This window comes from Scleropages formosus, chromosome 4, assembly GCF_900964775.1.
Source record: "Scleropages formosus chromosome 4, fSclFor1.1, whole genome shotgun sequence".
NCBI classification, from domain to species: Eukaryota; Metazoa; Chordata; class Actinopteri; order Osteoglossiformes; family Osteoglossidae; genus Scleropages; species Scleropages formosus.
This window is the reverse complement of record NC_041809.1, coordinates 24,499,697-24,526,120: the sequence shown is the minus strand read 5'-3', so window position 1 is coordinate 24,526,120 and position 26,424 is coordinate 24,499,697. Positions and strand designations below refer to the sequence as shown.

At 44.8% G+C, this 26,424-nt stretch overlaps 1 protein-coding gene across 3 annotated transcripts in view; it reads left to right on the top strand.

The window, feature by feature from the left end:
- Positions 1-12,449: 12,449 nt before the first annotated feature.
- The window catches only part of stard13a (StAR related lipid transfer domain containing 13a), a 68,612-nt gene continuing 54,637 nt past the window's right edge, over positions 12,450-26,424 (top strand). Inside the window, exons 1-3 of one of the 3 annotated variants that reach the window (XM_018755400.2) lie at positions 12,450-12,603; positions 14,634-15,787; positions 20,377-20,520. In XM_018755400.2, coding sequence (XP_018610916.2) covers positions 14,789-15,787; positions 20,377-20,520 — 1,143 coding nt within the window. In that variant the 5' untranslated portion in view covers positions 12,450-12,603; positions 14,634-14,788. Of the gene's footprint in view, positions 12,604-12,772; positions 12,818-14,633; positions 15,788-20,376; positions 20,521-26,424 lie in introns of those variants that run through there. The other 2 variants (XM_018755398.2, XM_018755399.2) reach the window with 2 other exon arrangements.

The following is a 26,424-nucleotide window of genomic DNA, read 5'->3' as shown; positions in this document are numbered from 1 at the left end:
AAGAATTTGTCTGACAGAAAGCCACCTGTATTAACTTGGTTTGAATATTAACTATTAATTATAATAATTATTAATATTAATTATATTGAATATTAACCATTAGGTTAATGAAGTTATTACTCATCTTAAACCTTTCCAAAACAGCAAATAAGAAACCTCATTATAGAATGTCAAATGAATTTTCTGCATCTAGTGAGTTCCTGCGCTAAAGTTTATAATATTTAAAATGCGATGTATGTTACTGCAGCCAAACCTGAAATCCAGTTTGAACAAGTTCACTGATTTTTGGGAGGACAGCTGCCAGCCTGCATACCAAAGTTTTGGTTGTGGTATTGAAAGCCACATTCATTAGGCTAATAGGTGAAAAAGAGAAGCATTCTAAATTCTTGCTGAAGTGAAGGTATTGACCAGAATTTGTGTATATTGAGCTGTGATTTTCTGGTTTTCTTCTTGCCTGTAATCAGACAGTTGAAACTGATGCAGGGAAATACTGGAAGTGAGCGCACGAGACTCACAGGACCACTTTTGCAGGTCAAACACAAATCTTGTAGCAGCATTCTGGATCAGTTGATGAAGTCTGATGGCTGAGAGCAACAAACCAGACAGGGAGAAGTTGCAGGTAAGATATCAGTGCAGCTCAGATCAGGATCTGGGTCAAAGTGTTTTGTGAGATATCGGTAGATTTTATGATTATTGCTGAGGGAGTGGGGGTGCGGTGGTGCAGTGGGTTGGACCGGGTCCTGCTCTCGGGTAGGTCTGGGGTTCGAGTCCCGCTTGGGGTGCCTTGCGACGGACTGGCGTCCCGTCCTGGGTGTGTCCCCTCCCCTTCTGGCCTTACGCCCTGTGTTGCCGGGTAGGCTCCGGTTCCCTGTGACCCTGCATGGGACAAGCAGGTGTGTGTGTGTGTGTGTGTGTGTGTGCTGAGGGAGTTTCTTCATGATTCTTTAATGGCTTCAAGTTGTTTTGAGAACCACATGACACACAACTCTGTTTTATTCCAAAAGTCATGAGTGACAAAGCAGATAAAATGAATGAGTAGTCCTGTTTTCGAGGCTTGCTCACTAGGGGGATGAAACACCTCATTCTTTGATAGACTGATGGTGATTCATGCTGAGATACTAAGAAGACGTGTAGAAATGAGAAGGGACGTATCTTCGGTTGGTGAAAATGAGAAGAAGAACTGTGTATAAGCTGCATAACAGATAGGAGAAGTTATTGGAAATTATGACCGAGCCAAGGGGCATAGTATAGATGAAGAGAAATGGGTTCTGCACTGAGCCCTAAGGAACAACAAAAACATCAGGTATTTTTTACTTTTTGCGTTCTTCACGTTTATTTTATTGAGGGCAAGAAAAGCACATCCATATAATATGAGGCATCTTACTGAATAAAGATCATTTTAAATTGAATTTTTTGTTACAGTGACCTTTGTATATCCCTACAGATGGCATATCTGTCAATAGAGACCCACAGTACATATACAAACAGTAGCATTTCTGAGGGAAACAAATGAGCTACACAGGGGAGAGGGCAATGATGTTTTATTAGACCACAAAAGATGTCACATAAGCCAACTTTGTGTGCATCTTCACATTATAATTTCTCATGTTTTATTGGAATTATTGTTGACATCTATTATCATGTTTCTCTTCTGTATGTGAGAAGTTGGAGTTATACAAATCAAGAGGTCATAGATCATTGTCCTGCTCATTTTGGAAAACAGATTCATTTTGTAAAAGCTGCAAACTGTTTTTAAAATCAAACGTAATCTTCAGATTTTAAATTCTTAAACATTTCTGAAGTCCATGGATATCTCTGTGTCATGCGGGGGACAGGCAGGCTGGAGACAGGTAAGTAGTGGACCCAATTGCGGGTTGGTTTTAATCGCTCAACGAGGCTCGTGGGAGAGGCAAAAGTCTTTCAAGGTGTGAACATCACAACACAGGCAATCCAAAGTCAGTAGTCGAGGAGAATGAGCAAGAGTCAAAAACCGGGAACAAAAAAGACAAAGCTGCTGAGACTGCAAAACCACAAAGGTGTTTGCAAGAAGGAGGGGGGTGCGGTGGGTTGGACCGCAGTCCTGCTCTCCGGTGGGTCTGGGGTTCGAGTCCCGCTTGGGGTGCCTTGCGGCAGACTGGCGTCCTGTCCTGGGTGTGTCCCCTTCCCCCTCCGGCCTTACGCCCTGTGTTGCCGGGTAGGCTCCGGTTCCCCGTGACCCCGTATGGGACGAGCGCGTGTGCGCGCGCGCGTGCGCGTGTGCGTGTGTGTGTGTGTGTGCAAGAACAGGTGGACCTGGATCTCCTTTTATTCGTATCCTGTTAATTGAGCGCAGGTGTTGTTGCTCCGCTCATTCCCGGGGGTGTGACACTGCTGTTTTCCACTTTTTTAGTTTTACCTGTGCAAAGAGTCTGTTTTTTTTTTTTTTTTTTTTAAAGCAAACTAACGTTCTTTCAGTTCTCCGGAGGCTGTTGATTTTAGTCCTTGTACAATTCCCAGGATGCTTTTTTCATGACATCATCTTGCAGCCATGGGCTCGTGCTGCTCGACATCTGCTGGAGCAGGTAAACATCACCCGTGCCTGTCATCACCCCTCAGGTATGTAAGGGGGCCTCAGCTGTGCTGAACTGGGAAAAAAGAGACAGATAAATTTAGGAAGGTGTAAATATTCAACATGTGAGCACAGTAAGTCACGTTTAGTGAGAGAAGCCTCTATTTTTTCCCTCATAAAGGTTATCACGAGCAGTTTTTATGTGACAGTATACAGTGTGATGCAGAATAGGTGTGAGGCTCAGGCAAGAACTGTTTGACTTCACAGCATCCCTAGAGTAATTTCACCTTTTTATAGGTCTAAGGCACAGTCACACACACACATTTTCAGAATCGCTTGTCCCAAATGGGGTCGCGGGGAACCAGAGCCTACCCGGTAACACAGGGCGTAAGGCCAGAGGGGGGAGGAGACACACCCAGGACGGGACGCCAGTCCGTCGCAAGGCACCCCAAGCGGGACTTGAACCCCAGACCCACCAGAGAGCAGGACCCGGTCCAACCCACTGCGCCACCGCGCCCCCCACACAATGAAACAATGTAGTAAATAAATTAACAATACAAGTACAGGCTATTTTTGACTCACATTCTGCATTCTAGGTACACACACACAAACACACACACACATTTTCAGAACCACTTGTCCCATACAGGGTCGCGGAGCCTACCCAGTAACACAGGGCGTAAGGCCGGAGGGGGAGGGGACACACCCAGGACGGGACGCCAGTCCGTCGCAAGGCACCCCAAGCGGGACTCGAACCCCAGACCCACCGGAGAGCAGGACCCGGTCCAACCCACTGCGCCACCACACCCCCCGATCTGATTATCTAAATCATAATTAGAAACAGTCTTAATACAGACAGGACTTTACGTTTCTATATCGTTATTGAACAAACGGTTTAAAAAGTCAAATGGATGGTGAACTGGGGTCGGTTTACTTTGTAACATAAATACAGACAACTGTTTTCAGAAGAACTAACAAATGTTTTGTCACTACTAAGTCTCTAGGTAGATTAATCAGTCGGGATCTGTGCTTCCACAGTTTAGTCTGGAGTCTTATACAAATAAATGTCAGATAACGGTGGCGAACTTACCGATAAATATGTAACTGACTCACAACTGAACAAAGCCACCTCACAGCAACTCACTGAGTAATTCTTCCAGTGAACACTCACTCAAAGGAGGCCATAAAAATCTTCTTCTGTACCCCAGAGGGATCTTCATGCAAAGGAGACCGTTAAATGTTAGTTGGTTGTACAGATTGACACCCCTGTTGTCACTGTGTCGCAGGGATTTTTTTTTTTTCTCGTTTTTTGATTTCTGCTTTACAAATCTGACTGACATAGCAGCTGTGTCAGTCTTACTGCATCTTATCTGAATAACTTTTAAATCTTGAAAACTGTAGGTTCATACAAAGTAAATATTAGGTAGAGATGAATTGTCAGTTGCGGATAAGAACTGATATTTACAGTATTTACATCTGTTGATTAAGAATTGGTTTAACTGGAATGTTAACATCAGAGGGGAAAATCCTAAGAGAAGCAACTGATTCTGATTCACCGTGTCTCAACTATGCAGATCAGACTTCCCGTGTTTTTGGAGGTTCCTGCTAACCCATCTATGTTGGATGACTGGCAGTTCCCACTGAGGCCTTCTGAATGAGGTTGGAAGCCGCTCAGGCGCACTGTTCAGCTGTCACTCCCTCAAGACCTCTTCTGCCCTTGGTCTGCATTTCAAGTCCCTCAGGAGTTCTCTTTTTGTGCAAAGCTGAATGTTCCTCTCTTAAGACTTTCCCGTGCCTCTCACCCTTCTGCTCTCAAGAAAACATTCTCGCTTTACCGTGGACCACTAATAATACACACACACACACACACACACACATTTTCAGAACCGCTTGTCCCGTACAGGGTCGCGGGAAACCGGAGCCTACCCGGTAACACAGGGCGTAAGGCCGGAGAGGGAGGGGACACACCCAGGACGGGACGCCAGTCCGTCACAAGGAACCCCAAGCGGGACTTGAACCCCAGACCCACCAGAAAGCAGGACAGTGGTCCAACCCACTGCACCACCGCGCCCCCCCCACTAATAATAATGTGATTAAATCAAAACAGAAAAATTAGAAGAAATTCGTCTGTGGCAGTACATACAATATTAACCTTGTGCTTCCACTTACATACTAGGGGCTGGAATCACTGCAAATTTCATAATATATTGAGTTTTTGCTGTGCCCTTGCAAGCCATTGATTTATCAAGGTAATCATTTAGACAGTATAGGATAACTTAGCTTTTGTAGATGTGGAACTGCTTGTCCAATGCAGTCATAGTGACCTGTTGTATTCTGGAAAGGGGGCACAAGATACTGCACACCGCAGACATAACTCAACTACAGTTCAGTGTAACACCTCACAATAGCTTCTCCCATGGTTATCAGCTTCATACCCCTTTTACATTTACATTTATTAATTTAGCAGACGCTTTTCTCCAAAGCGATGTACATCTCAGAGAAAATACAATTAGTGCATTGCATTAAGAGAAAGAGACATGGCTGCAGGCATGTGATTCTTAAGTAAACCTAGTCTGTTACTTTCCACTTGATGCACCGATGTTTATCGCTCGAGTAGGTGCACAAAACGCAGGATAGATGAATCCTGATAACATTCCTACATTTTTTTTTTTAAGGTACACAAACATTTACATCCAATACAGCAGTATCGGCTGTGAGTTTTAGATCCTTCTTGAATGTAGACAGAGTTTCAGCAGTTCTGAGTGAGAGGGGGAGGTCATTCCACCACAGCGGAGCCAGAACTGAGAACCTCTGTGATTTACCTTTCATGAGCAAGACCACCAAGTGAGCAGAAGTAGATGAGCGAAGCAGTCTGGTTGCAGTGTAGCAGTTGATTAAGTCTTGTAAATAGCTAGGAGCAGTTTTAACTTCCTTTATTATCTACACGATCAATAAAAACTTAACAAAACTGTTGTCTCTGAATTTACAGTATGTATAGGTAAGTTTATATGAAAATAGTTATAAGCTAACAATTTTTCATTTTAACATTTTTATCAACTCCACACTATTTTGAGCTGTAAACCCTTAATGGGAAATTTACTGGGACAGAGACATGTAGAGTAATTTCCCTTCTGCAGCAGAGAGGAATTTTAGAAAATGGAACAGTATAGAAAATCACATTAAAATTAAACAAAAAAAAAAAACCTGGATAGTATTTGTACCTTCAAAAATTTGTAACTCCAAAGTTAGTAACACGAGGAACTAGTGTATATGGGCAGCGTTGTGCTCTCAAGGTCAGAGTGCATAGTTGTGGGGTGTAGCTTTGTGTTTGTTTGTGTGTGAAATGACGGATTAGCCTCTCTCTTTCTACACAAGGCTAACATACCAATGAACAGATAAGAATAGAGGAAGAATTGCTCTTTTCTCAGGCTCAGGATCACAAACTTGTTACTGAATCAGAAGGAAGCAAAAGGACAAAACATGATGTTGATGTCATTTACATACACAAGACGTTTGCTTCTCTACGCAGTATACATTCCAATAAGAATTTCCGGAGTGGGATCAAAATTTATGGAAAATATCAAAAGTAGCAAGTAGAGTCCTATAACCTTTGATTCATTGTGTGTTCATTTTTCCAACCACTTGAGAAAGTGATTAGGCCAGTAAATCAGCGGTGGACACAACTGTCCAGGTCAACTTTGTCATGCGGAACAGAAGATGCGAGGGAGGCTGGACCCAAGTGCAGGATCGTTTATTTAGAACTAAGGGATCAGACGTGTTCTCGTTGTCAGGGATGGGCGAAGAGTCGCTCGATCGGCAGTCAGGGTGAGAACCAAGATCCGCAGATCAGGAGGCGGGGTGAATGTTCTGGAGCCAGGGAACGAAGGACAGGATACGAGGACGAAGGGGACCAGGACATGGAATGCAGTGAGTATCGTTGGCGCAGAGGGGACAGTTGTCTCAATGAGATTGCACGAGAGGGGAAGGGGCTGAGAAGTGTCTTTTAAGGTCGAGTGCGCCGATTAACGGCAGGTGCTTAATCGGAGCCAGGTACTACTGGTGCGGATGTGGATGTGAGAAACGTGCAATTCCTCTTATTCTCCAAGTCACGTCTCTAATGAAGAAGCTTTCATCCTCTCATGGTGGAAGGGTTTTTTTCTTCCAAGGAAAATAGATTTTAAAAAATTAGTTGTTTATAGTAAGGTCAATGGGACTCCCAACATGGGAATAAAATCAGGCTGGTTTTCTAGAAGCTGGACAATAGGAGTGCTGCGTTACAGGGACATTGATGGAAGAATTTACACACTTGGGGGGGAAAACTCTTACAAGGCCAAACAAAGTCCTTGCTCAGAGGGAAAGCAGACAAACTAGCTCTCACACTGGAATTCTTTAATACTAGGTTGTGCAACTTACTGTAAGAAATGTTGTGTAGAGAAATAATTGGCTTGAAAATACACAAGATACACATTTGTTGCCAGATGGCCCTGAATCCTTTTCTGATTTGTACCCAGATCTTTAGAAAAGAGGATTTAATGATATCCAATGACCAGAAGCATGTCACCAATTTGTCAGCCCGTTTTGTCTAAGCCATACCAATAAATCTGTTTTTACATCACTGACCGCACTGTAGTGCTGTACAGAAAAACTTGGGTCGTGTTTCTTATACCAGTCCTTGGGGATTCCACTTCTGTCTATTGTTTTTGTTCTGCAGGCGATAATCAGTTCAGACTAAAGCAATTAATCAGTATTGGTCTGGAGCGGACATGCAGTACATGCATTCGCTGGTTGTGTTGTCCAAGGTGTGCTGGTAAATAAACATGCCGTAAGATGGCTGTATCTGGCTATGGAGAACTGCGTACGTGGATGAGTGTACATGCATGTGTGTTATTGATCTTGTTCCACCCGTGTTCTATGCCTCAGTTTCCTGTCCTCCGCCTTACTTTCCACTCAGCTGTGCTGCTAAACAGGATACTCTGGCACTGCTGTCTCTGAGAACAGATCAGATTCAATCTCTTTCAGACCGGAAACACAAATCCTGCGTGTGCTCGCAGGCGCACATTGAGGAGGCCTTGCTTCACCCATTGGATTGAGTGGAACGAAAAGGTAAATATGGGTCATGGGTGGTTTTGATGACTGTGCTGTACACAAGCCTGAGCTGTCAATGAGTCACAGGAGTACAGAGACAAATACCCGTCGCATTGCACATACATGCACAGATGTGCATATCTGAAAAATATACATAAAATTTCTGTGTGGGAGGCCTGAGAAAAGGGGGATAAATATTGATTATTCTTTCAGAAGTGTATGCTGGACCATACATTGAACATTTGGAAAAGCCAGCCTCCCTATAGTGAGGTCAGTGGGCAGTGACCTGGAGCAGCTCAGGTAGGCAGAGGTACTTACGTTTACATTTATTTATCAGATGCTTTTCTCCAAAGTGACTTCCAATGAAAACTATATAGTGTCATCAGCCCATACACCTTATTCACCAAGGTGATAGATATATCTGGTAGATACACTACTTACAATGGGTCACAAATCCATACTTCAACACTTATTACTAGCATGTTATTCACAAACTGTTTTCCGTCCAGAGAAATGGCTTGCTTTCTGCCTTTATCATATGTGTGAGACGTGTTTTGTGTGGCTAGATTGGTCCTGTCATCGCTACAATAGTGTTGCACGGAACTAGCAATGCAAGACTGGGTGGGTAGGGCTGTGTATTCAGGGGGTACCCTCTTTTCCAAGTGTGTCGTTCTCCATCTCGCCACTTGCCCTTCATTCAGCTTTTCCTTCTTCCTTTCATTGTGCCTCCAAATCAGTCAGTTTTATTTGTTCCATGTTATCAGAATCAGAACCATTATTTGTACCATTGTGAAAGTCTTCTTTCCTGTTGCTTTCACATCTGCCCCCTTCTCTGTTTTTCTTTCCTCCCTCTGCCACCCTTCAGAGGGAAAGTGTGACAGGTGAAGACAGTGTTGTTAAGGTCAGCGCTATTTCCCACCAAGGTCAGCCTCCCATGGGTTGCAGGGGAGCATGTAGTACAGCTTCTTGCTCAAGAATAGGTCCCTACTCAGATTTCCTTCCCTGATGCCTGGGAGGTTCATCCATGTTCAGATGTACAGTAAACTCCAAATTAGGTCCAACATGAAAAAGAAAAAAATATTGTGAATATTAGAGACAAAACATGAAATAGGAACAACCTCTCATTTGCATTTGAAGTTTTTTTGCACAGCATTTTATTCTTGCATTAAAAGGCGCAATAAGAACCTCTCTCTCACTAGTCAACAGCAGGTAAGGTACACACACACACATTTTCAGAACCGCTTGTCCCATACGGGGTCACGGGGAACCGGAGCCTACCCGGTAACACAGGGCGTAAGGCCAGAGGGGGGAGGGGACACACCCAGGACGGGACGCCAGTCCGTCGCAAGGCACCCCAAGCGGGACTCGAACCCCAGACCCACCGGACAGCAGGACCGTGGTCCAACCCACTGCGCCACCGCACCACCGCACCACCCACTGCAGGTAAGGTAATCTTTCCTAAATAATAAATTGGTGAGGAATGCCAGATAAGACTGCTGAGGTTCCTTGTGAAGCTCGCTTTTAGAATAGATGAACGTTCCCCACTGGCCTTAAAAAAAACATTTCACAAGGTCAATCTTTTACACATGTCCCGTTAATGTGGTACGTCTGTGAAGCGCCTTGATTTAGTCTGGTCCAAACTGGATCCACTGAGGAGGCAGGTAGGGGCACATCTGCACATTGGAGTGGGGATGTGTGTGTGACACTACCTGGCACTGAACACGTGTGAGGACAAGCCCCTGCAGGTCAGGGCCATTCCAGAGCATGCTAGTTGTTGTAGGGGGCGAACCTGAGACAGAGAGGGCCCTGCTGAACACAACCAGCTGGTACATGTTGCAACATGGCATCTAAAATATGGAATTCATATTCTGTTTAACTCATCTTACCCTGTTTTTAAAGTTAGAAGCTGACTGGCACGTCAAATATACTCTTGTCTTCTGGACTCTTCATCAGCATTAGCCAAAGGGCCAAGTCTCTTCATGAGCTCTACTGCTGTGACACCACTTCCATGATCATATGGTTAAATGCCTCCCCCCCACCATCTCATTTTGCAAGTCACAATCTATCACTGTGTGTTTTCCCCCTTTTTCATCCTTGGCAAAAGAACTGATAGCACCGATAAGGAGCAAGAGAGAACAAGCAGGAAGGCAGAAGAGAAATAGAGATTTCAAGACTAGTTCGTTGACCCATGACAACAACTCATGCATTCCTTCAAGATACACAGGACAAGGTGTTACACCCCATGCATATATTACAATGGCTGTACTCAAAGACCCATTCCAACCAACCTCACCATGAAGCCACAGAGAACAACATCCAACATTGCCAAAATACATCTCCATGACTCGAGATCAAGAAGCTTAACTTCCCTCCCCAACCGCAGGCTACCATCATGGGTATATCACTGAAGTTGTCAAGTAGGCACCTCCCTTTGTCTGGGTTTCATTGAATCGGGTCCATGACACCTCCTGAAGGCTCAACAGTGCAGTCTGGTGCCCCAGACCCACCTCCCTCTACACACGTTAGAGTTAGATGCCCTTCACCCTCAACGAATACCGTAACTCCACACATTCAACTACCCCCAATTAAGCACAGTTCCATACATACCTGCAAAGACACCAGCTTCACAAACTCAAACCATCATGGATTGCCTCCAAACTAACCTCATTAACAATCCCACACCTCCTTAATTACCACCAACTGCCTCCCATTACTAGCCACCTGCCACTAATTTTACCACCACTATACACCTCCTTCCCACCTGTAACCCCAACAACCCTGCTCTTTTCTCATCCATAGCCACTGACTCGCCTTCTCGGCAGTCTCAGACAGCTCCTTCACCGCCACCCTTAACAAGTGACTTCTAACATCAGATTCCTCCAACAATGACATAGCTGGCCTATCCCAACAGCTTTTCCATAGGAATAAAAATCCCTCCTGCCCTCCACCACGACTTTGGAATGACGCCCTTCTTCCACACAATAGCCATCAACCTCCACAAAAATTTTAGCTCACCCGGTGCACATTTGAACACCTGGTATGGTAATCTGTTTGGGCCAGGTGCCGAGGAGGGCCTTGCTCATCGCACAACATCCTGCACCTCTTCCCACCCGTGAAATAAAATTGAAACAATTTCTTCAAGAATGTGGTTTCTGCTCTGGCTGAGACGTTGGGTTTGAGATGTTAATAAAGTACCATATTTGCTGGTCAGTTTCAGAATTTGACAAAAACAGGCAAGAGTGATATACTAGTCCATAACCTCAGGATGACCCTGTAAGGAACATCTGTCAGAGGCTGTGCAGGGACGGTGCACTATAGTGTTATTGAAGCAATTTAGGTGGTGTTGTGTTTCCTTTTCCTGGAACTGGAACTAATGACGTTCTTTAACCACTAAACCACATGCTGATCTAGAAACAGAGCTGGACACAAGCAGCAGAGAGGTCCGAGGGGAGGATATCTCCATTGAGGATGGCACCAGTGCTTTTCTCAGATATGTTCTAGGAACTTGTGACCTGAAGGCTTCTATTTTTCATCATATAGATAAGGCCAGCAGAGCAGCAAAGAGGGCTGAGGAATATTACACCTTAATCTCAGATGACTCACTGATTGTATTGCTCTCCTTGCTACCACTTGCACTTTTGTTCAGCACAATAGCACTTATTGTGCTTTGCCTCTTGCCAGAATGAAACATGCAGTTATGGGATTCATATAGAACCATCCTATTCTATCCTATCCTGTCCTTTCCTATCCTGTCCTATGCTATCTCATCCTCTCCTCTCTTCTCTTCTCCTGTTCTATGCTTTCCTATTCTGTCCTATCCTATCCTGTCCTTTCCCGTCCTATCCTTTCCTATCCTATCCTATCCTATCCTATCCTATCCTTTCCTGGTCTGTCCTATGCTATCTCATCCTCTCCTCTCTTCTCTTCTCCTGTCCTATGCTTTCCTATCCTGTCCTGTCCTATCCTATCCTATCCTATCCTGTCCTGTCCTGTCATACCCTGTCCTAAGCAGATTGCTTTCTGTACAGCCTGGCATTCTGACCCACTCCTGCAGTTTCCTCAGTAAAGCTCCACCTTAAAACAGTTGTCATGGCAACCTCTAACTGTATTGATGAGAGTAAATAACAGATGTCACAATAAAAGCAGTGCTTTTACTATTAATTTATTGAAGGAAATTAATTTTACTTAATAGGTTTCAGGATTAAATAAAACTACTGTATTCTTACTCTAAGCACTTCTTAGTACTTACTGACACCTCTAAACCTCAAGTACTTAATCCAGTTGTATCAGTCTGTGAAGTTGTAAAGGTGTGAGCTATGAAATAGGCGTTTTTCACAATGACTACAAACAATGTGTGTGAACATTTTCTTCATGTGGTTCCTAAACAGAGCCAGAGCAAAACATCCCGAGACACATAAACACACAAGCGCAAGTTCACTTGAACATTTCAGGAAGAGTGATGCATTTCTGCACCAACATTGTAGGGGAATTTTCTTCAAAAAGCTGGAGCTCAGTCAAGGGCACACAGTCCCCCAGGCAAACAAGCCGCTTGACACAGGTTGCCAAATATCTAAGAAATATAAACATAGTTGGCAAACCTCTGTTGTGCACAGCCTCCCTGTTGATCTCTTGCAAAAGCAGATTAGTTCCCATACCAGTGAAAAATATTTGGCAATATTCATGTTTTTTTCCATAGAGCCTCCAATGTAGGGATTCTGCTGTAGCTGTGACAACAGAGGCACCCCCCCACCCCTCCATCCCCCCGACGTGCCCGCCTCCTTGCAGTCTGGAACCTGCATGACTCATTCCCAGCAATACAGGGGCTCCCTGCGCGCACTCCGGACAGATATCAGTTTCTTCTCCACTCCTGACCGTGCAGTCAGACCCCTGGCTCCCCCAGTCTGAACAGCCTAGTTCCCCGACAACTGGACAAGTGGACAACTGGACCACTTTTCATTCATCTGTCAAAGGTGTGTGAAACAAAAGTAAACTGCTATAGTTGACTTTTACACTTTGCTGTGTTCAACTTATTCATGGCATTTTACATGGACCTGTTTCTAACACATCATAATTGTTTTGTTGTTGCAGAACAGGAATGACAAAAAAAAAAAAAGAAGTAAGGAAAAAATAATTGGATCTTATTCTTATTCCTAAAAATAAATAAGCAACAGTAATTTCAAACAGGTAATACCTTTGCAATCCAAAGATTCCTCTTTTCACATTTCGGTTTCTGATTTGTTTGAACTTTGTTTTACCTAAGGGATTTACTGCAGAGCTGAGCTACAATACAGAATCTCTTTGTACCATTACTCTTGAAATAGAGTATAAGTATTAATATTCTAACAATGCTGAGCATTCATAATTAAATACGAGATGCAGAAGCCATGTGGAAAAAAAGGGATCATATCTCTCAGTGTTTTCTTTATTATATACTTTTCTTAAGACTGAAACTTTAGTTTAAAGACTTTCACACATTTTCTCCACATTTGCATCCCTTATTTGATTAAAGGGACATGAGGTTCCTTTTCTGAAGAGGTTTGAATTGTCCCATCACGTTTTATTCTGTTTCTTTTTACTTAGCCTCCGAGAGGAAGTGAAATTCTACCATTAAATGTTATAACTACAGGGTCATGTAATTTTGTATTCATTAAATGTAAAAGAATTTAAGATATATCATTGTTTTACTTTATTGTTATATTGAGATATCAGTGTGATATAAATTGCTGTTTTTCATGTATCAGGCACTGTTGAGGTTAAACTCAAAAAGTCACAAAAAGTCAATCAATCTGAATCACATCTTCACTGCTGTTGCTGGTAACAGAACATTGTTTTTACAACTATATTGCTTATTTTAGTCCAGAAAATGTACAGTTGTGTTTTTGAAAAATGTGAGGTTTTCTGATTGACACACATTTCTAATTAAAACATCAATTTAAGTCTTAAATACTTGAAATATTCAACTCTTTAAAGTCCTTAACATCTAAAATGATGTAAAGACTTTTTCCATATTAATCATCACTGGAAGTTATTATACAGTATTGTTACTGCATGTTATAGCACAACTTTTATTCTTAAGCAACAGCTAAAAAGTCATGTAAAACATGTTACACCACTTAAATTTAGCTAGTTAAACTGTCAATTCTCCATCAACATTTGAAGCTCATGTGGAGAGAAAAAGAAAACCTGGAATCTCAGTTTTTATTGTGTAGACCCTAGTGAAAGTGTGAAAAATTGTCTTCCTTTGACAAGGTGTCATAAAGTGGAGAGATGTGTCTCTGAAATGGTTAAGCAAACCGTGTATTTGTGTCTAACTTTTTGAGTACCATTGGTAATATTTCTTGTCCCCCCGGTATCTGAAAAGTTGTTAGGACCCTAGCGAAAGTGTCTACGTAGACATGAATGTCTCCCTCGGAAGCGTTCTATTTTTGAAGTTGGGGTTCACAGGTCAATAAATGTGGGGTCAGGGTTAGGGTTAGGGTTTTAGGCTCTGAGGGCCAGGGCCATGTGTCATAGTGATGAACAGGACTGTATGTAGCTGTACATCTCTCACCATGTGATCTCTTCCACATTCCTGTCACTGGGATCTTGTCTCAGACGGATCCAGACTTGACGGGGACGACTTGGAAAACATGGTGAATTTTACAGACCCCTGTCCACTTTCCTCTGCTCTGTTTTCACTTTGTTCCCCTTTCAGCTGTTGTCCTGCAAACCACTTTTGCCCTCAAAAAACACGAGACAATTTAATTTTACAATTTCATACATTTCCTAAAAACACAGTCTTTACACCAGCATCATACGTTATGCTTTTCAAACAGCTTTCATCTCTGCTGTCACACAGCATACTACACCAGGCTGTTTTGCTCTGTCCCTGATTACTGATGTGATACATCAAAAATCACAGATGTTTTATAAGCAATGCCAACTGGAGTTATTAGAGAGAGGAAGCATTTGAATACTTACCAAAGTGCCAAAGGTAATTTCTTCCTTGCTGTTCTTCCAGGTTACATGTTTTGGAACAGGAGTTTCAAATGCAAATCAGCTGAGCAGGGTCCAGTCTTCCTTGTGTTCAGCTTTGGTTGAGATGGCCCAGCTGGGCCTTGCTCTTGGAAAAGTGAGGCCTCGACGTGCAACGACTCTCAAACAGTAGCACTCAGAATGTCCACAGCAGCATCCAAGGGTTCCCTGGGGAGACAGCAGCCTCTGTCCTTTCTGGATTCTCCTGTCCTGAGTGTTTCAATGGAGAAGGCTTCCAGGCCCTTCCAGAGTGATCAGCTGGAGGACAGTAAAGATGACCCATTCTCAGGCCCCCTGAAGCATCAGGCCATGGGGGAATGTGAGGACAGAAAAGGAGAAGACAAGTGTTGCGATGGAGTGTCACAGTTAGGGATGGAAACTCTAGATTCCATTCCAGTAAGATCCTTCAATGACCTGGAATTTCTGACTGCTCATGGTCACATTGCAGACAGACAAGAATCCCCTGCAACACCAAGATCCATCACTGACTGTATGGTCGACTCTGGTGAACAAAGTGGTCCTTCTGGCAAGCAGTTCGGCTGCCATGAGCGATCAGACTACATCCTAAGACCGTGCGGTCCACTGATGAAACAGAGTTTTGTACATACTCTGTCAGAACTGAGCCTTGAGCAGACAGGCGCGGTAGAACGTGAAGAGATCAAGCTTGGTATCAGCCAAAGCTCGTCAGGATGTTTGGCGGAGCTCTGTCTTCTTTCCGAGCTGTGCAACCAAACTGAGCGCCCGACCGTGAAGCCCAGTGCTGCAGCCTATCTGGGTCCTGACAGACCTGACGACAGGCCCCAAGAAGGGTCCGCTAATTGCCTCTCTGTCTCCAGCCCAAGGTTGCTCATCAGTGACAGCTCTGAAGCCGTATGGTCACCCTCAGATGAGGACCGCAATGAGGAGGAGGAAGACGACGACAATGACGAGAATGACTATGAGAACGGCTATGACGATGACAGTGATGATGTGTTCCCCGAGTTGCCACCATACGGGGAGTTTGAGGTCATCCATCAGCGCAGTGCTGTGGGCAGGTCTAGGAGGAATGGTCCATCACATGGTCCCAACTCCGCATGGGCCGACGGGTCAGACTGCAGCAGCAGCAGCTGCCAAACAGATAAGGAGATGTCTGAACCAGAGGTAAGGCTCTGAGTACTATAGTACTAGAGTTTTAAAGCCTCTTGATTTGTTTTTAAAAATACTGTGGAAAACATGATTCATAGTGCACGTTACTTAAGAGAGCAGAAACTCGAACTGGTGAGCGCTATGCAAACATGTTGTCTTTGACCTTTAGAATCCCACAGGTCTCGGGGTGATGTAGAGAGTAGAATAAATGCTAATTCGACTAAATCGGACTCATATTATCCACTAGCGTGGTAAAGAAGTGTGCAGAAGTGGTGCCCTCCACCGAACTCGTCCTTGAGTTACAAACACAAGGAAAACACGCAAACTCTGCACACCTTGAGCCACGTTCGCACCTTCACCCGAACTCGCAACTCAGGCACTGTAAGGTACCAGCTTTACCTGCTGCACCACGGTATAACTCTTGGGTTGAGTTCAGAGCAAGATTGAAGTGTTCTTCTTAGTAAGTGCACTGTTGTTTTGTTATCTACAGTTTTTCACTTGTGCCCATCTCAGCGCTAAGTAAATTAAGTACATTTCTCAGGGAACCTAAAGCACTGCGCTACTGCTCCTTATGTTGGCCTGGGCTGTACAGACATGCACTATGTGTCAGCATTTTCAAAGCAGTGGGGGCACAGGTAGGGAAAGCGGTACCCTGGTGTCCAAGCAAGCCTAATGTGTCTTCCCTGGTATTTGTGTACAACTTTTTGGTTTGCTCCAGCACCTGGAGACCTGTTAGGCCACTGGAAAGAGAACATCCTTAGTGCACATCATGAAGGTCTTCCACATACACCACGTGATGGCGCCATTGTTACACAGAGTGCTAGTTCTGTCCTAGTATTTATTTGGTATCTGCAACACTTCTTCAGTAGACTTTGCCCAGCCTGACCTTCCACTGTTTGGGAGTGACACTGAAGTGTAAGCTAAACCCCCCCCACACGCACTGGATCCGTGACTGAGGGTCTGTACATAATGGCGTAGTGTCTTTCTTAATTTTTGTGGTGATGACTGCCAGTCCAAGAGAGCCACGCAGAAGAGCTGAGGATGGCACTGGAGCAAGCCAGTCAGCCGTCTGCACCCGTGGTGGGGTCAGAAGTCAGTAGGATCCTGTGTGCTTCCCACCGCACACGACTGCCTTCTCAGGTTGCTTTGTTCCCCAGCAGCCACCTGAGGAGAGTTTTTGGAGAGGTGGGGTGACACATTTGGCACAGTGCTCCCTGTCGCACAACTACACGGCGATGCACCCGCAGCCCCACACACCCACCAGTACCTGGTTGAGTTCCTTGCCTGTAGCATACCGGCAGAGCGGGGAGGGCTGTGAGTGTGAGCGTGCCCTTGGTGAGAGATCTGGGGAGGCTGGCAGAGGCTGGTGCATCTGCTAAGGGTGGAGATGCTTCCTGTTTTTATTACCTTGTGCAGCCTGGCTTCATCCCAGTGTTCAATTAGTCCAATTGGGTGGAGAACCCAAGGACTTTCAAATAACTGCATAAGTCTGGAGTGACATGATCAGGCAATAATGCAGTGCCCTTACTTCATCACATAATAACCAAAGATGAAATTGCATTTAAAAGTCATTTGTGATGCGTTGAGGCTGCTGGGCCTCATGCTCGGGAGCACATACAGGAGCAGAGCCGGAGGCATCGCTGATAAAGTGCGGTCTGAGGAGCGTCAGGAAGTTGGAAAGACAAAGTGACGACGGGCCGTTGGACCCCACAGACATCACCACCCACAACTTGTGACCTCTTTGACCCTACAGGACCCTGCAGACCTAAGGGTCAGAGCTGTATTGCTCCAATCTGGGTCATTACTTCAAGATTGAAGTGGGGGGGTTGCTACCCTCTCAGGATCAGGTGGGTCAGGTGACCCACAGTGACAGGCCCTGCATGGTGGGAGGTAGCGGGCATGTCTGTCATCTGTTTAGGGGTCTTTAGATAGGAGCTTGACCACGCTACTTCATGGGCAGCACTGCAGGGTCTTAAACTAGCAGATTCAGTGCTGCCCAGCAGGGCTTACCTTTTACATGCTGTCCATCTCACATAATGATGGAGCCTATTCTGACCCTGAAACTTCTGGGCCTTGACCTCCTGCCTTACCCCAGTTTCCCTGTGCTGTGCCACAGAACAAACAAATTCAGCTAAATATTACTTTTTTCATCAAATTCTTACTTTTATCTAATTTTGTGATTCAGTTTTCAGTCTGCCTTGTAGATAGATTACCTCGAAGATGGAGAACAGTTGTATGGCCCCTCTCTATAAGTCTGACTTTAGCCATAAAATCTCCTCCCTTGTCACTGAAATTCATGGCACTATTATTTCATAATTTTTCCCACTAACATATTTTCCCATGAATGAAAGTGTCTCCCTGGGTCTGCGGTGGCACCCCTTTGAATAGGGCGATTGTGCAATGGGGCGAGTGGGGAAGAGACATCCCAAGCTCTCCAGCCTTGGAGATATTTCACGGAGGTTCTCTCTTTTCCTGGAAGTTTCCCAGCTGGCCGTGTTGTCAGCCTGGCTCCAAGGGTCCTTAGACAGGGCTCAGTACGATGGTCAAGAACCGACACCGAGAGAGACTTGCGAGATCCCCAAACAGCCGCCATCCCTCACTACGGAACAACAATGCGCCCCACACTTTCACAGCGTCTCCAATAATGGCAGCAGAGTCCTGGAGACAGTATAATTTATGACCCCAGCGATTCACATTCCTGGCCACAGCAGTCCCAACCGCAGTGGTCTATTTATACTCACAGGGGACCAGGGAACTTTGTGAATGCCAGGCATGAATGACACATACACACGCACACATACAGACAGGCATGCAGAAGCAAATGTGCATAATCACAAACATATAAACATAGGCATTCACATGCAGATAGGTGCATGAAGACACATATACGCAAACACACACATGTATGTTTATACACATAAACATATATACTTACACAAGCTCTAAAGAACTAAACTAAGCAACTAAAGGTTGTCTAAAGAACTCGGGGAGTACCACTGTAATTTCATTGTATTGCACAGCAGTACAATGACAATAAAGTCTTCATTTCAATTCAATTCAATTGAAGCTTGGACACATTCCCTCAGACACACATACACACACACACTGTCTGAACCGCTTGTCCCAGACAGGGTCACGGGGAACCGGAGCCTACCCGGCAACTCAGGGCGTAAGGCCGGAGGGGACACACCCAGGATGGGACGCCAGCCCACCGCAAGGCACCCCAAGCAGGACTCGAACCCCAGTCCCACTGGAGAGTAGGACCCGGTCCAACCCATTGCGCCCCCTACATATATACATGAAAACACAAATAAAGACTTCTGTGCATACACATGGTTACGCATGGGCGCCACAAGCGAGCTCAATATAACACTGATGCACATGCTGGAAAACACTGAAATAAAGACATACATCTACACTCAAACAGGAATTTAGTGTAAACAGGCATATTTAGCCCTCTTCCACCCAGCCACTTTAATTCACAGAAATGAATTTCTCCTATATAGAGGGTCACAGCAGATTAACCGGGACTATCGTTTACTTAAAACAAAGCATTGAGTTACACTGCACCTTCGGCCCAGTCTAGCGCAGCTCGGTTCGGGGCAGTACAGTGCAGTTCGGTCCACTCACATCCCATTCTGCTTAATCATCCAAACGTCTGTATGGTAACCAATCCTTTATGGATGTATGTATGAGGAATAAAGATATTTTTTCACTTACAGTCAGTTAATTGTGAAACACAGTGCATTTCTGAATAGTCCTGAAATAAATGACACAAAAGCAGAACAATGCATTGATAAAAGTTTTGTCAAGGCTCATGTTTTGAAATGAAATGGACTGGCACCCAGTGCAGGCTGTAACCTACCTCATGCCCTATTATTCTGGAATAGGCTCCATACTACTGTGACATTGTAGTCTGGCCAAATGGTTACTGGTATTAAAATGATGGGTGGATCTTTTGAATCGAAAATTATTTCAGAATTATATTTTAAACAGTACCGGGGCAGCTGATAGCGTAGTGGTTAGCACCGGTGTGTTTGAACCCGAAAGTCACGGGGTTTGAATCTTACCTACTGTTGTAATACACTTGAACAAGGTAGTTACTCTAGAATTGCTCCAGTAAAAATTTTATCTGTATAAATAAGTAAATAGTGGTAGGCAGCTTAACACTGTAAGTCTCTTTGGAAAAAAATGTCAGTTAAATGAATAAGGATTAAATATACATACTAAAAAATTACATTTTTGCTATGTGGTGTGTAGGGCAGCCCGGTGATGCAGTGGGTTGGACTGGGTTTTGCTCTCCGGTGGGTCTGGGGTTCAAGTCCCGCTTGGGGTGCCTTGCGACGGACTGGCGTCCTGTCCTGGGTGCGTTCCCTCCCCCTCCAGCCTTGCGCCCTGTGTTGCTGGGTTAGGCTCCCCTCGACCTCCCCCATGGGACAAGTGGTATCAGACGGTGTGTGTGCGTAATGCTAAAGGTAAATGTAAATGTCAAACCGCCATCACTAACCGGGCCGTGATAAGGAGACTCACAGACGTAATGGTAATTTTGGGTTAGCAGTCTGTGTTCTCGACACGTGTGTGATCATGCTACCTCTGCTTTGCAGGAGTCTCCGCCGCTCCTTTCACCTTGGACAGAGTCCATGAGCCAGCTGATGCAGAAGCTGGAGCGCCTCAACAAGGACATCGAGGTAGCCCTCAGCGCCAGCTCCTCACCCAGCCGCACACCAGACACCTCCCGCAGGAAGGCGGTGAGTAGCGGCTGAGATCTTTCCGTTCTCTGGCTTAACCAGTTCCCATCCCTCAACTTTCACCTTGGGACCTAAAGTCACAAATGCTACTTATTTGGTTGCTTGGCAATGCAAAGGTTCGGTACCTCAATTAACGACAGGTTTTGTTCTTCAAGTCTTAGACGTGGTCAGCAAACTATGAGAGACGTAAAGCAGGGCTCAGTTCTTTCATCTTGCTCTTACTTCCGAAAGCAGCAGAATATTTGTCTTGCCCATAGTTTCCTAAACATCTAAATATTTATTTTGACATAGCCACTGAAAAACCTACAATATTCATTTTGCCCTTACGTCACAGAACGCTAGAATTTTTAACCTGTTTCTTTGCGTAATAACATTCTTGAAGAATTTAATTTAAAAACGTTTTCATTCCTAAAATGCTACGGAACAATTTATTCTTTCACAGTAATCTATTTATTTTCTGTCTAGCAAATTGAATTAATGTCATTTGGTTTCTCTCTGAAGAGAACAAATTTCCTGCTCAAACATTTTATCCTGGTGTCATCTAGCTGGGAGTATACCCAGCTCCGGAATCTAATTTGCTCCCTCAATGAGGAAAAATGATCCCCAAACATTTCCAGGCTCCTAAATGGGACCAGCGCGGAGTTACTTCGGCCGAAAATTCACGCTCGGTCCGAGCGTTTCTGAAAATGGTTGCGTGTGGTCACACAAGATTTACGAACGGACAGACTTGGTTGCAGAAGTACCAGTTGTTGCATCCGGCCAGCGTAAGATTCGGAGCGTTTGTGTGTCACGAAGGTGGATTGCAGTTTTACAGACGATCGCTTTCCATTACTGTGGCTCTCTTTGTGTGGACTGGGTTGTGAGACGTGTTTAGATCATGCTTCTCAGTTTGAGTGCCCTTGGGGGCTGCAACTGAGTGGAATGACAAAACCTAACTTAGCTTAATTATCTAAAGGAGTTTATCCGAGGATGTTTCAGAACTGGCTGGAAGAAAATGTCTCGGTCTGAATGGTCATCATCTTTCCTAGACCCTTTTCTGAGCCTGACTATGGACATTTATTATTATATTTATAATATAATATATACATACACACACACACTTTCTGAACCGCCTGTCCCATTCGGGGTTGCGGGGAGCCGGAGCCTAACCTGGCAACACAGGGCGTAAGGCTGGAGGGGGAGGGGACACACCCAGGATGGGACACCAGTCCATCGCAAGGCACCCCAAGCGGGACTCGAACCCCAGACCCACCGGAGAGCAGGACCCGGTCTAACCCACTGCACCACCGCGCCCCCCTAATATAATGTAATATAATATAATATAATATAATATATTCTTCTTCTTCTTCTTCTTCTTCTTCTTCTTCTTCTTCTTCTTATTATTATTATTATTATTATTATTATTATTATTTGGCTAATGCAACTCACAGTTCCTGATGCAAATCACATCCTAATGCTCTATAGGTATGAGAGAATGACATTAGATGTCAGGTCAGGTTATGTCTGCCTAACCAGCGGAGCAGGGGACATTCCGTATGGTCCCTCACCCTAACCCTGTGCGGTGAGTGGCAGGATCATTCCTAGGGCCCCCTCCCCTCTGAAATAGCTGAACATTTCTCATGAGTGGGGGTGTAAAAGCCTCTCAGGTTATTACATTAGCATTACGTGAAACAGCTTTAGCAATAATATCCAGCGGAGTTATGCGCAGGCCTGCTTGAACATTGCGGATGTTGTGCTCCTCTCCTGCACCCTTCCTGGCAATCGGCCAATAGACAATGGGATGAGAAGATCTGTGCGGATCGTTTATGCAGCACGTAGCGCTTGACGTGCAAAGCTGCACGCGGCATGCAGTGCGCACAGCAATTTAATTTCTCTGAAACCTTCCAGTATGGCTTCAAGACTGGAGGGAGCGCAGCACGAGATAGGGGCGAATCAATGCGACACGACAGACAGCACGTCTGCCCTACTGGTCTGCTCACCAGCTCACAGCCATCCTGGTGGGACTTGAACAGCCATGACCGTAGAATGACCAGGACCAAAATGAATGACCACACAATGACCACGACCAAGCCTTTTTCACAACTAATTGTCAGGAGCTGTGTGCCTAAAGCTTTATATTACAGTGTTTTTGAGGGGTATCTTCTTGTGTAGCGTGTAGCTCCCTGTTCAGGTGAGCCTCTGTCACACAGTTTCCATGCTGATAGCAGAAGGGTGAAGGTGCAGCTGAAACACTTATGCTGAAAATAGCGTTCGGTTTGCATTTGATTGACCTCCTCAATGGCAAATCAGTAAATTTCAGGGAAATCTAGTGAGAAAGAAAATATTTTGCAGCACACGCATCAGAGAACGATGCACGTGTGCCATCCCTTCTAGCGTTAGTGTGGGCGTCATGTTTCAAGGTGGAGATTTAACATGTGGGTAACTCAAGTGAGGGGGTACGGTGGTACGGTGGTGCAGTGGCGCAGTGGGTTGGACCGGGTCCTGCTCTCCGGTGGGTCTGGGGTTTGAGTCCTGCTTGGGGTGCCTTGCGATGGATTGGTGCCCTGTCCTTGGTATGTCCCCTCCCCCTCCTGCCTTACGCCCTGTGTTGCCGGGTTAGGCTCTGGCTCCCCGCAACCCCGTACGGGACAAGCGGTTCAAAAAATGTGTGTGTGTGTGTAACTCAAGTGAGAGGAAAAACGGAGTAAAATCCAGCTGGATTGTTAAAATCTAAGCAAATCAAAACTGTTTTATATGTGAGATAACATATTTTAAAAAAAAAAAAAACTTTATTTTTATCCCCCAAAGAAACTGTGGATTAAATTTGCCTTTGAGCCTTGAATTTAATCTGTAAAGATTATTTCATATTCCATTCCGTACTGTTGCAAGAGAGTGGATAAGGCTGAAAGGCTTATGTGTGCTCTGATGTAGGGAGAGAATAATTTGGTCAGAGACAGAGGCCTGCCAGCGTTCGTGTGTATGTGTGTGCACTCGCATGCTTTATTCTTCAAGGAGACACAACATTGGCCTCTAAGAGCTCTGCTAGCAGCAACCACATGAGCGATGAATGCTTGAACCGGGAGCTGTTCAGAAAATGGTAACTGGGACACTGCCGTCTCTAGTACCCACTGGAAATGCTCAAGTCATTCAAGGGCTTTTATAGCTGGGTTGGCAGTGGTCATGCAAAGCTGGAACACGTTGGAGCCTCCAACACAGATGATTATGATGCTTTCATAAAAAAATTTGATCAGTTGTTTTGGGGGGGTGCGGTGGCGCAGTGGGTTGGACCGCAGTCCTACTCTCCGGTGGGTCTGGGGTTCAAGTCCCGCCTGGGGTGCCTTGTGATGGACTGGCGTCCCGTCCTGGGTGTGTCCCCTTCCCCCTCTGGCCTTACGCCCTGTGTTGCCGGGTAGGCTCCGGTTCCCCGTGACCCCGTATGGGACAAGCGGTTCTGAAAATGTGTGTGTTTTGGCTTGAACGTTGGCTTCCTGGCATCTTCATCCAGAAGAGGCACCAGTCCATCATCACTGGGGATAGAAAGCTGTCCTTTCAGTGCAGGTCTCTCTCTCTGGGGGGTGAGGAGACTCTACCTCTTGGGCTGAGGTGACCTTATGTGGTCTAGATCAGCATCACCCTTTACAGAAATACACACACATATCATCTGAACCACTTGTCCCATACAGGGTTGCGGGGAACCGGAGCCTAACCCGGCAACACAGGGCGTAAGGCTAGAGGGGACACACCCAGGACAGGACACCAGCCCATCACAAGACACCCCCAGGGGGACTCAAACCCCAGACTCACCAGAGAGCAGGACCCAGTCCAACCCACTGCACCTCTCTCATTTTAGAGAAATATTCTCTCTCACACACACACACACACACACACACACACACACACACACACACACACACACACACTTTCAGAACCGCTTGTCCCATCATGCAGGGTTGTGGGGAACCAGAGCCTACCCAGTAACACAGGGCGTAAGGCCAGAGGGGGAGGGGACACACCCAGGACGGGACGCCTGTCCGTCTATCACAAGGCACCCCAAGCGGGACTCAAACCCCAGACCCACCAGAAAGCAGGACAGCAGTCCAACCCACTGCGCCACTGCGCCACCGCACCCCCATAGAAATGTTTACATTTATTTGAATTCAAGTCCTGAACATGACAAAGAGAAAAGTTTCTGAACAATGCATTTCTTTATGGAAATGAAGAAGAAAGTCATCTGTCTGAAAGCAGTGGTTCCGGTTCTTAAGGAACATAGCTTTACGAAGCGTTACGACAGAAAACGTCCACATTTGACCCATTTCAAGTCCAATTAAACGCAGGGTACTCGAACCGAAAAGAAAATTTACGTACAGCTTTGGCTTTTTTAAGAGCGTGTCCTCTCAGTCAGAATGATGGTGACAGAATTGTGCAGTATTGGAAATCGTCATCAGAAAATCAACATCACTTTTACACAGCAGATTTGTTTAAAAATCCCTATATAATATGTCATAAGAAAAACACAGTCTAAAAATGGACAATAATGTAAAAATAAAAGTTTCAAAAGTTTATTATTATTATTATTATTATTATTATTATTATTATTATTATTGTTATTATTTTGTCTATTTGTGTATCAGATACATTACTTAATAGTGATAATATTATTGCTTGTCCACAATAAAGATTGTGGTCCTTGGCCAAAAAAGGTTGTACCGTCTAGAGCTGATGGTGGGGTAAGCTGTAGTTTGTTTGAAGTAAATCACCGCAGTGTTGCAATACAGATGAGCCGAGTTTTCCCTTCTGTCTCCATCTTGGTCTTGTTTTGAAACATTCTACTTCTGACAGTCTTTTGGTTTTTGACATATTCCATTCCATCCTTTGTTAAATTTCATATTCTCGGTTGTTTTCTTTGGTGTCTGCCACTGTCTTGTGCTCTAGAGCCATGGTGAGATTCTGTACTGCTGGAAGAAGAGCCACTGAAGGCAGACTTTCTCTGCACAAGGGGCTGGCAGTGAAGGGGTGTATTTTCAGCAGGTCACCTGTTGTGATGTGATCCTGTTTTTAACCGCTTTACCACATTGCCTTCTTGCTGCCCTTTTTGCCGTAGTTTTTGGTCTTTCATGTCTGTCTGGTCATGGTGTGTGACTTGATGAGGCTAATTTGGGCTGCTTTGAGATAACAGCAGAAAAAATATTCGGCAATTCAGACCAGGTTGTATTCCAGCATGTGAGACACTTACTGCAGTTTGTTGACATATGTGCAGAAAGTAACAAAAATGGCATTCTTTTTTTAGATTTGAATGATTCTTCTTATATCATTATTTTGTGTCACAGCGATTAGCGCTGCTGTCTCGCAGCACCTGGGTGGTGCAAGAGGACGTGGGTTTGATCCCCGCTCAGCCTGTGTGGAGTTTGCATGTTCTCCCTGTGTCTGTGTGGGTTTCCTTTTGGTGCTCTGGTTTCCTCCCACAGTCGAAAGACATGCTGTTTAGGTTCACCCGTATTGTGTGAGTGACAGAGAGGGTGTGTTCCACTGATGTATGGAGGAGTGACCCCTTGTAAGTAGTGTATCTAGCAGTGTAAGTCACCCTGGTGAATAAGGTGGGTGGGCTGATAACACCACAGAGAGCTCATTGGAAGTCATGTTGGAGAAAATTTTCTGCTAAATTAAGTGACATATATATGGCAGTTTCTCTTGTACGTTCTAGATTTTTTTCACATTCATTTTTTGTTTCATCTTTTTGCCCACCTAATGCTTTTTATTATTAATATAATCTAAATTCCCAGAAAAGGAAAACACCATTTTGTTTAATATTTCGCGTTTGATGTCACATTAATTGAGCTGCAGAGGTTCACAGACTGTAGACTTCTCTACTGTAACACTGTGTTACTGGGTATTGGAAACTAGATAGGCCTTCTTTATAAGATAAAC